Source organism: Anoplolepis gracilipes, chromosome 5, assembly GCF_047496725.1.
Source record: "Anoplolepis gracilipes chromosome 5, ASM4749672v1, whole genome shotgun sequence".
Taxonomy (NCBI): Eukaryota; Metazoa; Arthropoda; class Insecta; order Hymenoptera; family Formicidae; genus Anoplolepis; species Anoplolepis gracilipes.
In genome coordinates, this window is record NC_132974.1 from 13,678,548 (window position 1) to 13,693,068 (window position 14,521).

Genomic DNA, 14,521 nt, shown 5'->3' on the forward strand with positions numbered 1-14,521 from the left:
AGGACGCTTTACAATCCGTCGTCGACGTTGGCCCGCGCAATGCTAATGCGCGTCTACTCGCATGAGCGGGCCGAGACTTCCGTGGTGGCTACAAAGCGCCTCTTTTACTCTTTTACGCTTTTACATTAAGTATGCAATGACACGATGAGGTACGGAGGTGTCTACCCGCCGCGTACACAATACGCTTATTGTATCTGCACGCACGCCCGATTTCAAAAGAGAGAAACTCTCTTTCGCCTCCCTTCTCTCCGTTATCTCTCTTTCTCTTCTCTCTACCTTCGCCCCGGCACGGGAATTATTTTGCGCGAAAAGCGCAGACAAATGGCGATAAATGACGCTAAACGGCGATAATTTTCCGGCGTTCGACTGGCGTCGAGAGGCGCCAATATGTACTTAAGAAAACTCGACATTCTAAAACAAATCATAAAAATACAATACGCGAATCGACGTGAGAATTGAGTGTTTGTTTTAGAAAAAGAGACAAGAAACGTGTCTGAATCAATCTATAAAAATGTAAAGAGCAATCCAACTGTTGACTAATATGCTACTATATTTTATTGGATTTTTCAATTTAATTATATTCACGAGATTCTTATATTGTAAAAAAAAATAGAAAATTATTAATTGCGAGGTAACTGATCGGATAATTTATTCCATCAATCAAACACTCTCTGCAGACGATTGTATAATCCTTTTGCTTCCTACACACGTTCATTCATTTTTTTTTCCATTCAAATCGTAAACATGATTGATTTCGCCAATAAAGAAACGATTTTATGTTTGCTTCTTCAATCAAAATCTTTGATTTAATCTGTTGCAACAAGTCTTTTAATCGCGATTAAATTGATTGTGAAATATTGATTCTATATTATTCAATATTGAATGAATCCGTATCTCTCTCTCTCTCTCTCTCTCTCTCTATTTTGCTTACATATTTTTTTATTTACATTCGTCACGTTATTTTGTATTATATCATATTTTCTTTTTACAGTAATGCGTCTTCGTAGGGAGAGATTATCGGTGTTTCTGCGAAAGCACCGATATCGACGCGAATATTCTCCTTCCTGACCTGAACTCACGTACAGTTCAAGTTAGCCATGCGTACGAGGCGCGCGTTGTCGGTAAATCATAGAGCTAAAAGCGCGCAGAAGAGGAAAGAGCCGGATTTACAAAGTCGAATGCAATAGTCCCGCTAGATTTATTACGCCAAACGAGCGAAATACGTGATTAGCGTACATCTTCCAAGAGCTGGGACTTTTTACGTGATCGCTTGCTAGATAACAAGAAATTTAATTGTGACATAAATTTTCTGAGAAATGAGTCGGGTAAATAAATGGGCCATTGAGTTCGTGTTTCGAAAATAAATATCAAAATCCTATTGAATAGGGTAAACTCGGGTAAGATGGCCATAGTTTTTTAAAATGCAAAAAACATACTTTTACTTTTGTTATTTTTTTAATAGTGCTTGGCACATTATCTTCACTGAAGCTTAAATTACGTAATATTATCGAAATTAAAAGGAAAATATTTCATAGAAATTTTATATTATCAAAATAGTACGACATAAGCATTGGCCATCTTGCTCAACTTTTAAGGAAAAGATGACCATAATATTTATAAAAAAAAAAATAGTGAAAACGAAAATAAAAATTATAGGTCATATAACAATTTACATATCTTTATAATATGTCTAACGTCGATTACGATATAGCTTAACTATAATTAATTTATTCGACGTTATAACAGTTTTTAGTGGACAAATGAAAAACTTTGCGGGTAGTCAAGAGTAAAAATATGTAAGATTCACAATATCGTTATTTCGAACAATGTATGCGCATAAATTACTGTAAATATCGATTATCTTTGATAATGACTAAAAAAGCGCCCTATGTAGCGATTATTGAAAAAAATGACAGCCTATGGTCATCATACCCTAGTTTACCCTAATCGAATACATCGATTCGGTGTGGCATTAATAATGAAAAACGGGTCATCTTTCTCTTTTGAGAAACACAAAGTATGACTGACGTTTCATTTGCTTATCTGAATTGAAACCCCTGGTAATGGGGGAGAGGGACGAGAGGTAGCGGCATGTTTTCACGGTGTGATGGCACTCACGAATTACACGCAAAAGCGCGCACACTCGTAAACACTGTGTAAATGGAGATATCGGTACACAATAGCGTTACCGTAGTAATTTCCTGTCCGCCAACTAAAGGCAGAGCTTCATTAGTCGGAAAGCATATCGCTAGTCTCTTTGTATTATAAACGGATCTCTCTGTATAGTTTAGAACTGCGCTGCCAGTTTTTTTTCTGGTCGGTCGAAACAAGGATTACGTCATCGGGATAAATTTACAAACGAACCTGGGATATATTAGCGCGCGTATCTCGGAAGCAGAGTTTGCGAGAGTCATTTAAAAAATTAAACTCGAACCATGTAAGGGATATTAGAATGAACGCGCGGATCTTAAAGAGCAAAAGATTGAATGGCCGACTGTATGTCGAACGAGTAACGGTCTCTCCCCGGTTTATACTCCTTTTCCATGTGCCCCATGGTAGCCGAAGACGCCCGCGATCGTCGCCCCGATTCCTCGTGCTCGCGAAGAAAATTCGAAATCTAACAGCTTCGACGTCAAAATATCGAGATGTTGACAATTATTGAACTGACATTAAATATCCGGCAAATTTCGTGAATCAACAGCTTCATAAATAGGATAAGAATTGATGGAAAAAAATTGATATATATATATATATTTTTTTTTTCTATATAAATTCAATATAAATATAAATATAAATAAATAAATAAATATATATATATATTTATATTGAAAAAAAAATATATATATTTTTCACAATCTATAATAATTTCGAACAGACTCTTTGCTTTCCCTTTAATTTTAATATTTAATTGCAATATATTAAGAAAAACTGTAATATCCGTAAATTTGTCCCAAACACATGGAGATTCAGATTCCTCGAAATGTTATTAAAATGAAGGTTGGGCTTATAGCCTAAAATAGGTAGAGATATACACCCCGGTACGCGGTAATTGTTGGGTGCGCTCGTACTTTTCACGCTTCGCGACGCGCGTCATATCTGTTTCCTGACGATCGTGTAGCAAAGCGTACACGACTGTTAACTACTGAAACGTTTTAATAATACACAACTCGACGGGGAATCAGTGGCGATTTCGCATAACGAAGCGCGACCATTATCATATGACGTGATTCGGATCTTTGATATAAACTTTACGCGCGTGGCATAATAATCGATTGCAAATAAACCATCACACAGCTCGATCGCGGAATGTCGTCACAAATATGTAAAAAGAAAAAAACTAATAAAAATATGCCGTTCATAATGACAATGTTATTCGACTTTATCCGCGACTAATCGATTTTTATACATATAGCTACGTACGTACGCTTATATATGCATACATTTGGTATCATTTCAATTAAATCGATTGAGAAATAAGAAAATGACGATACATAACTGTTATGTTATAGATGTAAAGTGTACAGAATTTTAATAATGTCAGATCGCAATCTTTAATATATATATATTATATGTATATTTTTATCTATTTATAATATGTTATTTATATATATAATATATTTATATTATACTAGACTTATACTAGACTATTAACTTCAATGTTAAAATTAAAAGTGAAGCAAAGGCAGTCATTTACAATTTATGGATTGGATTAATTTACACTGTATCATATTACATTTGCCGGCAGTTATTAAATTTCATGTTGTGACATAAAAATAACTTAAATTTTAATAACTGTCAGCAAATTGAAATACGATGCAGTGTATATATTAACTCAACCTATATATTCTGCCCAATTGTAAATGACTATCCTTGCTTCGAAGTTAGTGGTTTAGTATAATATATTACGAGTCTTTATGGTTAATAAAATATGAGAGAGAGAGAGATATTTTCCGTCGAAAATGGAGCATCGAAATTACATCGTTTTCAATTCGCGCTCGCGATTGAACGCTAACGACGCAAATGAGTCTTGAACGAAGATGTGAAATCTATTTTTGAACACATACAAATTTACTATCGGCAACATACACGCGGTATAATATAGGGCGTGCGCTTTTGCGCACATTTTCTATATATACATGCGTACACGAATCTATTATAGCGATCCGCGAACAATAACTCTTCCTCCACTCTCGGCATTTAATGGCCGTCCATCTATTTATCGTGGAGGAAGAGGAAGCGACTGATGGGTAGATAGGTCGAGCGTTTTGTAACTAATTTCGCGAGTAAATTGTCCGTAACATTGGTTTGGTGCACTCGGACTAAACTAACGATAGCTAACCGGGGGCTGGAACTGTGTCGGCGTGCCAACGCGTAAATCCTGTGTTGTACACCGATCAGGATTTCGAGCCGATGTATAATTTCAACGAACATAGATTCCAACACGCGAAAAGATAACTTCTTTAGCATCAAAAATTAACAGGAAAACATTACAATCTGTATAAAGAAATATAAATTATTCTAATGTTTAATTTCGAGAGATTAGTTTAGATATAAAATTAAAATATTTGACTTTATTATTCAAATTTTATATGATAAATGTTTACGACTTGTAGCTATTTATTAAATGTGCTTTAAGCGATTTATACTTTGCGACAAAAAATTCAGAACACAGAATCAGATTTATAATTATAATTATATTCATAATTTTATATATTACGTAAATAAAAAATATTTCAAGAATTAAAATGTATACATATATACGTATAAAATATTATATGTATATCTCAGATATACAAATACATCGAGATACACGATAAACAAAATTATAAAGAATTCTTTATTTTAAATTTTGTTGCCATTTATAAATCGTCTAAAACTCGCTTTATGAATAAATCAAAATATTTTAAAGAAATTGGCGATGTATTGCGTAATATGACTAATCGAGAACAAAAATCTTTTTTAGATGTTGAAAAGTATTGATGCACTAAATTAATCACATAGTCAATGACATTAATAATTGAACGTACTAAAATTAACCATGTAAAATTATTATTTCAAGTTTCGTATACATCATTTCAAGTTTGTGATACATCTTTTAGTTTTTGCAAAAAACTGCCAGCCGATAATAAGATAAATGGCCATTTCTCCAAAGCCATTATTATTATTTTAGCATTACGTGAATCCTGCGAGCTGTTGATGATTATCAGAGAGAATCAAATAAAAAGGAAAATTGCAACTAGTGCGTACTTATGAAAATTTACAACGTGCTTAAGTACGTATATTAAGTACTATAAATAGCGATAACAATATTATATAATATTCGCAAATGTTTAATGAAATTATCTATGTTTAAAATGTTGAAGCAACCGTGTTTCAACGTGTGTTGTATAGTTTTTTTTTCAAATTATAATACCAGGCGAAAAAAAAGAAGGAAAAAGAGCGAAAAATAACAAATTTCCTGTCTATAAATTTTTCATTCGACTTCATAGCATTAAAATGTCAAGCACTCGTTAAATAATTTTTACATACAATAATTCTTGAAATAAATAATTTCAAAAAAAAAAAATTATTGTGAATTAATTATTCAAATTGCTATTACTTTAAGGAGTATTTTTGTATTAACCACAGTATCAATAATAATGTACATTAAATAATAATTATCACGTAATTAATTTACATTTTTCATCTCTTCTCGTCAACAAATCTTAACCGCTCTCTCTCTCTCTCTCTCTCTCTCTCTCTCTCTCTCTCTCTCTCTCTCTCTCTCTCTCTCTCTCTCTCTCTCTGCTCTTGAAGATAATAATAAAAAAAATCGAAAAGAAAAGAAGCGAAAAAAGAAAAAAGCTTCCTTGCTCACATCTCATTATTAAAGTACATGATTCCGCGACCGCGACCGACCCTAACTTAGTTAGTACGAGTATAAGTATACAACGTAAGTAACTGCACACCCACTCGTTTGCGATTTCACGTGAGTCATTGGCTAGCGGCTGGCTAATACATACAACGGTTAGTCGAGGAGTATCTCTCGGAAATCATTGCAAACGTCGGGAAAGGGCCGATTTCATCGGCGCGGCTCGACTCTCCGTAATCGCGTCGATCTTAATACATTCCGTTATGTCCCTATTAGAGGAATTCTTTATCGAAGTATTAAAAGATGGGAGTTTTTAGTACTTGCCGAGAAATTTACAACGAAATCAAGAATATAGAGCCGGAAACATTGTATATACCGATGCGGGGCGCGCATGCGAGTAATAATTATTACTACATCTACTCAAGATATATATCCACAATAACGCGCAAGGAGATTGCAATAAAATTATCTTTCTGAGTCATGTCTTATGTCGAGATAAAGAATTTGTCATTTCGCCAATTTCGAGAGGAATAAGCAAAGCGAGTACGAACGATATTAGCCGTCGTATTTTCGGTTAGGTCATCATCTCCGCTTGATGTTAATCGCGCGCGTTTCTACCTCCTCCCCTCTCCCCCTCCCCCTCCCCCTTCCCCTCCACCTTCCCCACATCTTCCCTTCCTTTTATTCGTATTTGTACAACGACTGAAATAATCGACGGCGGAACGGTAATCGTACGCAGTTTTGAAACGAAGGGCGGTGAACCGTGGAAATGGTTCGTCCGGTGGTGGTTGGTTGGGATGTCCTTTCTGGCTCGGGCAGCACAATAATCGTGGATTTCCGTCCGCTTATTATCTTACACGCGTCACACAATGCGTTTAGATTGTGTCGGGGGTATCGGCTAATTACCGGCCGCGATTTAGTCGAGCGTTCCTGCCTGCTAACGATAGCGTGAGACCGAGATGCGTATATCAAAGATCTCTCTCTCTCTCTCTCTCTCTCTCTCTCTCTCTCTCTCTCTCTCCCTTCCTCCCTCTCTTTCTCTCGTGTCGAAGGAAATTATAATTTAAAAAATATTAGCTAGCCGAGAGAGAGAGAGAGAGAGAGAGAGAAAAGATTGTATTTTATTTCTTCTTACATGTAAGAGAATTATAAATGTCTACTCAATCAAACTTTTTTGTGTACAAAGCCTTGATAAAAAACAAATCGTTTGCTCTTTTACAATGATTGATTCTCTTATTCTCTATATAGATTCTGATTCCGCAAACAAATATAAAATTAACATGTAATTTTATAACATTTGCATAGCACGATACTAATAACATCTGTATACTGAAAAAAATATTTTACTAACGTAGATAGTAAATTTTTGATGTCTCAATTAAGATTTATCACTACTTTTTGTATCTGTTGGAATATTGTTTGTCACGTATGGAATTTAGCAGCAATATTCAAGCAATACCTCTAGAAAATTTAGATCCCATTGCCAAATATTAATCACAAATATAATTGTTCTTGACAATAGGCCTTAAAGATAGGCATCATGGACAAATTTTCTGTCTAAATTACACTAATAGGACAGATATAAATTTTGTCTCTGTCATTTAAATTGATTAAGTGCAAAATATATGCAGTATCACAGTATTTGCTAATAATTGATCTGTTTCAGTTAATTTTTTACACTTAGAAAATTTTTCTTGAAGTTGCAAGGTCATTTTTTTGTAAGTGATATATAATATTATACAAATAAGATCTCTCTCTTTCTCTCTCTCTCTCTCTCTTCTTCTTCTTCTCTCTTCCAGGTTTTCGCGCCTTTATATTTCTCGTCCGCGATCATTTCAACGTTTGGATGTTTCTTCCTATACACCCTCCTTTAGAATTCGAATATTCTATTTGATATTCGGCAACGAAGCGCGATTTTGCATGCTAAAAACGCGTATCCAGGAGTCGGTAACGGTATAAAAAAAACCGGTTTCCGGTTGGAGGTTCTGTAATAGGTGTTGGCAAAATTCGTAGACCAGCTTTTCGACTTGAAGATTGAACCGTCGTGCGCCTTCTCTCTTTTGATAACATCGCGAGCAGAAAACTTTCCAAACTTGATTAATCGATTTCGTTGTCAATCCCAGTAGTCAAATCTGTCACGATCGATAGAAATCGTTAGAATTATGTACGAGAATACAGGAGATTACATAAGTCCATGATGTATATTTCTTTTCAAATTTTTTTTATAGAGAATATCACGAAAAAGATAAATTTGCTACTGACACACACGTACGAGTTTAAAACAAGAGAAAAATATAAAAAATATAAAAACATCTTTCATATCGATCCATCGAATGTTTTTCTTTGACTGCAGATTCTTTTATCGATTCGAGTATGGTCTCCACAAAAATATTTAAACGCCTAGAACTCTCAAATAATTATTGATTAAAAAAACTCTTAATTAAGCTTTCAAGATATTATATGAAAAGATTATATTTTTCAATTAATTTCAAAAATCCTTTACTTTCTAACAGAACGTATAAATTTAAAAATATAAAAAAAAAGTATTAAAAATGGTTAAGAAACAATGTTTTCCTCGATATTTCTATTAAGGAAAGAAATTACCTTGAAATTAGCGAAAAAACCGCAGTCTTTCAATGATATTAGGAAACAGCACTGCGCGTAGGTATATAAAGCCAACAAATTCATTAACGAAATAGCGGTCTTTACGAAAATCTTGGAGTCTTAACGACAAGCGAAAGAGCCTTCGTAATGTGAAGAGTACACGCTCTCGTTCGTGGCGTGAGAGATCGCACGACATAGGCACGCACGAACGCACGCACGCACACGCGTGCCACATAGATAACTTTCCTCCGTGTAAGGCAGACGAGAGGCGTACGACGCGTGTGCCAGACGGACGGCGCGGTATCAAAGGATATTTACCCTGTCAACAGCGTAGCTTTACGTGGCGGAGACGCCGCCAGGTCTATAAGGGGAGAACACATAGTATACTCACTCGTACCGAGATAATAGTAATGGGTATTATTACTTCGCTCTATTATTTTACGATCTAGCGCTTCCCGGGAATTGATACATTATCGTCGAGCCGAGCCGAACCGAGCCGAGCCGAGCCGAGCCGAGCCGATTGACGAATGATTAAGAACGTAAATATATCCATCATTTTTTTTCGACCCACTATCTATCCCCGTTCAATATATATATATATACATAAAAATATCGCCGATGTAAAATTATTTAAATCACGACGCTCGAATCGATAATTTTCGTGGAGATATATATATATATATATATATAATTTATATAATTTATATAATGAAAAGGGAGGGGATTAATTAAATATTCGATTAGAATCGATCCCGAGTTTTTGTCAAAGTGTAGCCTGCGCAAAGTTGTCGATCAATATAAAAAAAAAAAAAGTGACGGCTATTATACGCCTCGTTGAAAACTTATAATAATGTTGTGCAAGTTACGATGACAAAAACTAAAAACCGACGTAATCAGCTGATGTGACACGTGCGCGCTTATATTGACATATACTGTAATTAAAGAGTGAAATTGAACGGGTTTCCTCCTGAAATCGGCATGCACGCTTACTATTGTAAGCGAAACTCGATTACCGATCAATTACCGATTAATTAAATCGACATTTCAACCGTACACGTTGCATACCGAATCAAGTTACGCTTAATCGACGATACTTGGCTTCTGCCAGGAATACGAAAGTCCTTGCATAATCAAGCTATTGTAATTTCCTCGACTAAACTACGTTAAACTCATTAGATGCAATCGATCTCTCGAGTGAGATACAGACGCAGATTCCCTCATTCTCTCCTTCCAAATATCAATACTTAATTCTTACAAGTCAATGAAAGAAGATTCATTCAGTAGCAACGTTTTTTTATTCATAAAAAAGAGTATGCCATTTTATTCTCATTGGCACCGTTACTCTTCAACTCTTAAAAGTCGACTCGGATCGACATGAAAATTTCTTTCTCACGCGACAAAGTCTGCATTATTATATTATCATGTATATAAGTTGGAAATGAAAATGTTATCGCATTAACATGCGCTACCTCATCATTCGTAGCGATACGACGCGCTTTCGCACCTGGTTTTATCGGCTCGACAAATATCCATCAGGTGAAACCATTCCTTTCAAAGCCCCCCCTCAAATAATAAAACGCAGCCCTGGATTTCGAGTTTCTTCGCAAAAAGCTTACTCACCTGCATCTGCAGCCACGAGTAGTCGATGGTGGTGGTGGTGGTGGCAGCGGTGACGGGCGCCGTCGAGGAGATCTGCTGCCAGCCATCCTGGGAGTTGCATCCGGCGAGGACAGCCGCGAGGGGCCCGTCGAGCTGGGCCCGATCGGGCACTATCTGATCGGCGGCGTACTGGGTGACGTAGGGCGGCTGTATCGTCGGCGGCTGAACGCCGACGGCGGAGGGTAGACCGGGCAGCGACGCCGAATGAGGGTGGTGATGCTGGACGACCCCCGTAGCGGCCGCGGCGGCACCGGCGGGCAAACAGCACACACTCGCGTCCATCCGTGGTGGCGGCGACGGCGGCGACGGAGAGTCGTAAAAGCGTAGCTGCTCCGGCTCCGGCTCCCGTGTCGTCGTCCTGCCGAGGATCAATCCTCGCGGCACCATCCAACCTGCGACCGCCGTAACCGTGATATCCGACGGCCGTGAGATCGATATCCAGTCTTCGCGAAAGAATCTAGGGTCTGGGGTCTTCTTCAGGTGGAGCGAAGCGAAGGCGGCGATATCATCTTTCGCGATCGACTGATTCGAATCATCCCCGGGTCGTCTTCCGTCACGGCATCCGAATCACCATCCAATCCGCGAGCGTTTTTTTTTTTTTTTTTTTTTTTTTTGGTGCGTCCTGATGGAAGAGGCGATTCTATCCCTTCGATTATGTCCTTCCTTCAGAGATTTTAGACTCGTTTCCTCTGTTCGGGATAAACCGAGGTAGAAAAACACTAATACTATCCTCCGCGGCAACCGGATGATTTCACGATATCGACAGTCACGTACATCGGAATCGCGCTGACGTCCCGCGCGTCGAGTTTAGCGAGTTCCGTACGCGAAACACTATCCCGCACCAGGAGGCTGCAGAGGGCTCCTCGAATGTCGCTGCAAACATTGCGTCCTGCGAGAAACAGATTCATTAAGTGATTAGTCCGAATCGTTTATCATCATCGCCAGGCACGTCGAAAAGCACTAACGCGAACAAGAAGAAGCATTCGAGTTTGAGTCATCAACGATATTCTTCGAGTTCTCGCGACAACGTGATTCCTAAACGAAAACATTGATGAGTCCGAAGCTATCCCGATCAACTCGATGGCTTTTCGCGCACTATTCGACGTGCACGATTACGTTTAAATTTTTCTGTTATAAAATAATGTTTTCTCCAACTATTCGGCATCGTAACTTGTCAGTACCGTTTTGTACTTGGACAAATTTTCTTCTCTTCTTACAAACGGCCACTTGTCGAGAACACTTTCGTTGACCTTGCTGGCTAAATGACACTCGCGACAGATCCCACGTACAGATCGTTTTCAGCGTTAACATATCGCGCACAAGACGCGAAAGAAGGAAGGCGCTCCCGCGGGAAGGTTAAAAAGCGCGCGCGCGCGCACGCGAGCGATCGAGTGCTGATCGCTGGTCGCTGCTCGGCCGCCACGGGATCCGCGAAATGACGTTTCTTCCACGGTGACAGCGCGCACTCCCGTTAACGCGTTGACGCGCGCGCGTGTCCGGACGACCACGAGGACGAGGGCGGAGAAAGGGTGGGGGAGGGAGAGAGAGAGAGAGAGCGATGGAGATGGAGAGAAAGAGAGCACAAGACTTACGAGGCGAGGGTGGTGGCACCGGTGGTGGTGGTGACAGCGATGGTGGTGGTGGTGGCGGCGGCGGCGGCGGCGATGGTGGTGGAAACGATACGGTGGATACCGAGGGTGACGGGTGACGGGTGACGGACGAAACTGGCGCGCGCAACTCTTTCACTGTCGTTCACATCGCGCCGTATACCGTCCATGTCACGTACGCGCATGCGTGAATGCGTGTCGTCAAGGCAACGGTTCCAGAGTAACTGCCTGGCGAACGCAGACGCAGCCCTCCGCGGCAAGCGTGTCGCGTTCTCTTTTGCGCGTTTTCTCACTCTCTCTCTCTCTCTCTTTCTCTCTCTCTCTCTCCCTCCCACCCTTCCATTTAGTCTGTCTCGCTCATTCCCGGTCTCGTGTGCCTGGCTCACGCCCCGGGCGCGACCGATTCGAGCGGTCTAGGCGGCCATCGAGCGCACGCCCCCGTCCCGACACCGAGTGCTCGCCTCTCCTTCTCTCTTTCTCTCTCTCTCTCTCTTTCCATCGTGCGCCAGTCGCTCTCTCTTTTCGCGGTTCGTTCGTTCATTCTGTCCCTCTCTCTCTCTCTCTCTCTCTCTCTCTCCCATTCCGCGGCATATTCATATACATAGTGTGTGTATACATACACTTTTCCCTCTACCCCGTAAGTTTCCTCAGTCCCTACTCGCTCACCTTCAGTCTCTTACAATTTCGCTGTCTCGATCGAACGCACGTCCAACGAATCGTCGCGTCCTTTTCCCACCGCATCTCACATGCATATACATATAGATACGAGTCGAACGCCGCCCGCGCGTCTCGACAGGCGCGATTATCGACGTGAGCTAGCGTGAGGGACAGGAGGGACTCTTCCTCTCTCTCTCTCTCTCTCTCTCTCCTACCCTCCTCCGACTTTGGCACACTTCTCTCGACGTTTCTTCTCCCCCTTCCCACCACTTTCCCCGCCCTTCCTTACGTCGTACCTCCCGCGCACTTACTTTCTTCCATCGCGTCGAGTCCTTCGGCGAATCATCCCTCGCGTATTACCATTTACCGCCGCCTTTTCTCACCCTTTCGACGTGTAATGCCGACGAGACAAATCGCGCAAATTAAGGGAGCCAACGCGAATCGAGAAACGCGCGTATCAACTTTACGATATGCGCAAATTTTATGACGTATAGAAAATGTATGTGAGATGATATAAAAGTAAAATGTATAACAGGTTCGATCACGTAACTTTCTCTCCAATTAGGATAAGAAAGCTGTGGAGTGAAAATTTTCGCGTCGATTGACAGAAATCGCTCATCATTTGAAGCGGAGAGGGATTCATTCAAGAAGCAATGAGAAAATTTAAATGGAAAATTATACACGCCACGTAGCTGGGATTCTTGTATCTATTGATTTCTCGGACACATTTCTTTTTTTTAAATTATATATCCAAAACGTCAAGCGACGTAATAATTTTACCATGTTCATCAATAATTTCGTTCATTAATTATTTCGCCAACAATTTTGACGAAAATCGATCATTTCGAAAACGATTTATAATCTGAATATTTGTAAAAACGAAGAACGTGAAAAACAGGTACGAGAGTATTATCGAAACTTCCATGATAGTTAACGAGCTTCGCGACGTCCGCGTTGATCGATCGCGACTCAATTTGTCTTGAATGCGACTCTTCCCGCGATATATTCGCGCGGTCGTACACAACACAGAGAAGCATGCATCTCCACGCCGCTCTTTCTCCCTCCCGCTCGTTCCCTCCACCCCCTACCTTTGATCCGCGACGAGGCAGAAAGGTTCCCTTTCTCTTTAGATTGTGAAACGATTTTCTATCGCGGCGCTTTAACTCTGGCGCAGCGCGGATTTATTATATATGCAATGGGTTACGCAAATTACGACAAAGTGCAAATATTTCACATGACCTGCACCTGCGTGCATGACTCCCCTTTCTACACGTGATCGTTTAACCAGGCACGTGAACCAGGCATCGTGACGTGCGCAAAAGTATATATATATATATATATATTTATATACACATGTATGTAAATCGCTGTCGAAATTCCAACGAGCTTCCTGGAACCAGGAATCCCTCGTAATATATGTAACACAGCGCGAATTACATTCTTTGAGTGACGTTTCCTGGGAAACGAATTACCGCGAGGAACGAGATAATGAACACAAAAGTGGCTACGAGTTTCGGAAATACTCATTTCTCGTCTCTAAAAAGCGCTTACAAACGCGTTTAGCTACCGTATAACCGTAAACACTTAATATTGCATAAATGTCTATTTTAATCGCGGACTTGTTATGCAAATTTAAAATTATTGCAAGGATAATGAAAAATGTTAATTACAAATTGTAGTGTACAATACAAATGCTCGGATCTTTTTGTACTATATAATTTTTTTACAATACGTGGGTTCCTAATAAAAAATAATTATGAGACAATATGCATTTGTACGAAAAAAAAAAAAACAAAAAAAAAAAAAACAAAATTACATTTATTAATACATAAATTTGAAAAAAATTAATTTAAAAAGATCTATTATATTTTTACCTATAGATGGGAAATGACCAGGCTTGCATGATAAAATGCAATGACGTGTATCGGTAGAATATACCAACGTCAAGTTTAGGGTTAAAAAGCTCCAAGTTGGGTTAAGAACCGAACCGGTTACCAGTGAGCGAACGCGCGCGCGAATGACGAGCACGGCTGATCGGCAGAATTTAGCCGCGAGACGCGGAGTACACAGTGCGCGCGCGCACGCTTCCCCCTCCCGCTCCGCGGAAGCGAAGCGACTTATGAATGGGAGTAGTACTCGCCCA

The 14,521-nt window shown here is 39.6% G+C and overlaps 1 protein-coding gene across 2 annotated transcripts in view; it reads right to left on the bottom strand.

The window, feature by feature from the left end:
* The window catches only part of LOC140665828 (uncharacterized), a 51,328-nt gene extending 39,345 nt beyond the window's left edge, over nt 1-11,983 (bottom strand). The window contains exon 1 of one of the 2 annotated variants that reach the window (XM_072892402.1): nt 10,076-11,983. In XM_072892402.1, coding sequence (XP_072748503.1) covers nt 10,076-10,501 — 426 coding nt within the window. In that variant the 5' untranslated portion in view covers nt 10,502-11,983. The remainder of the gene's footprint in view (nt 1-10,075) is intronic. The other variant, XM_072892403.1, reaches the window with a different exon arrangement.
* Nucleotides 11,984-14,521: the final 2,538 nt, after the last annotated feature.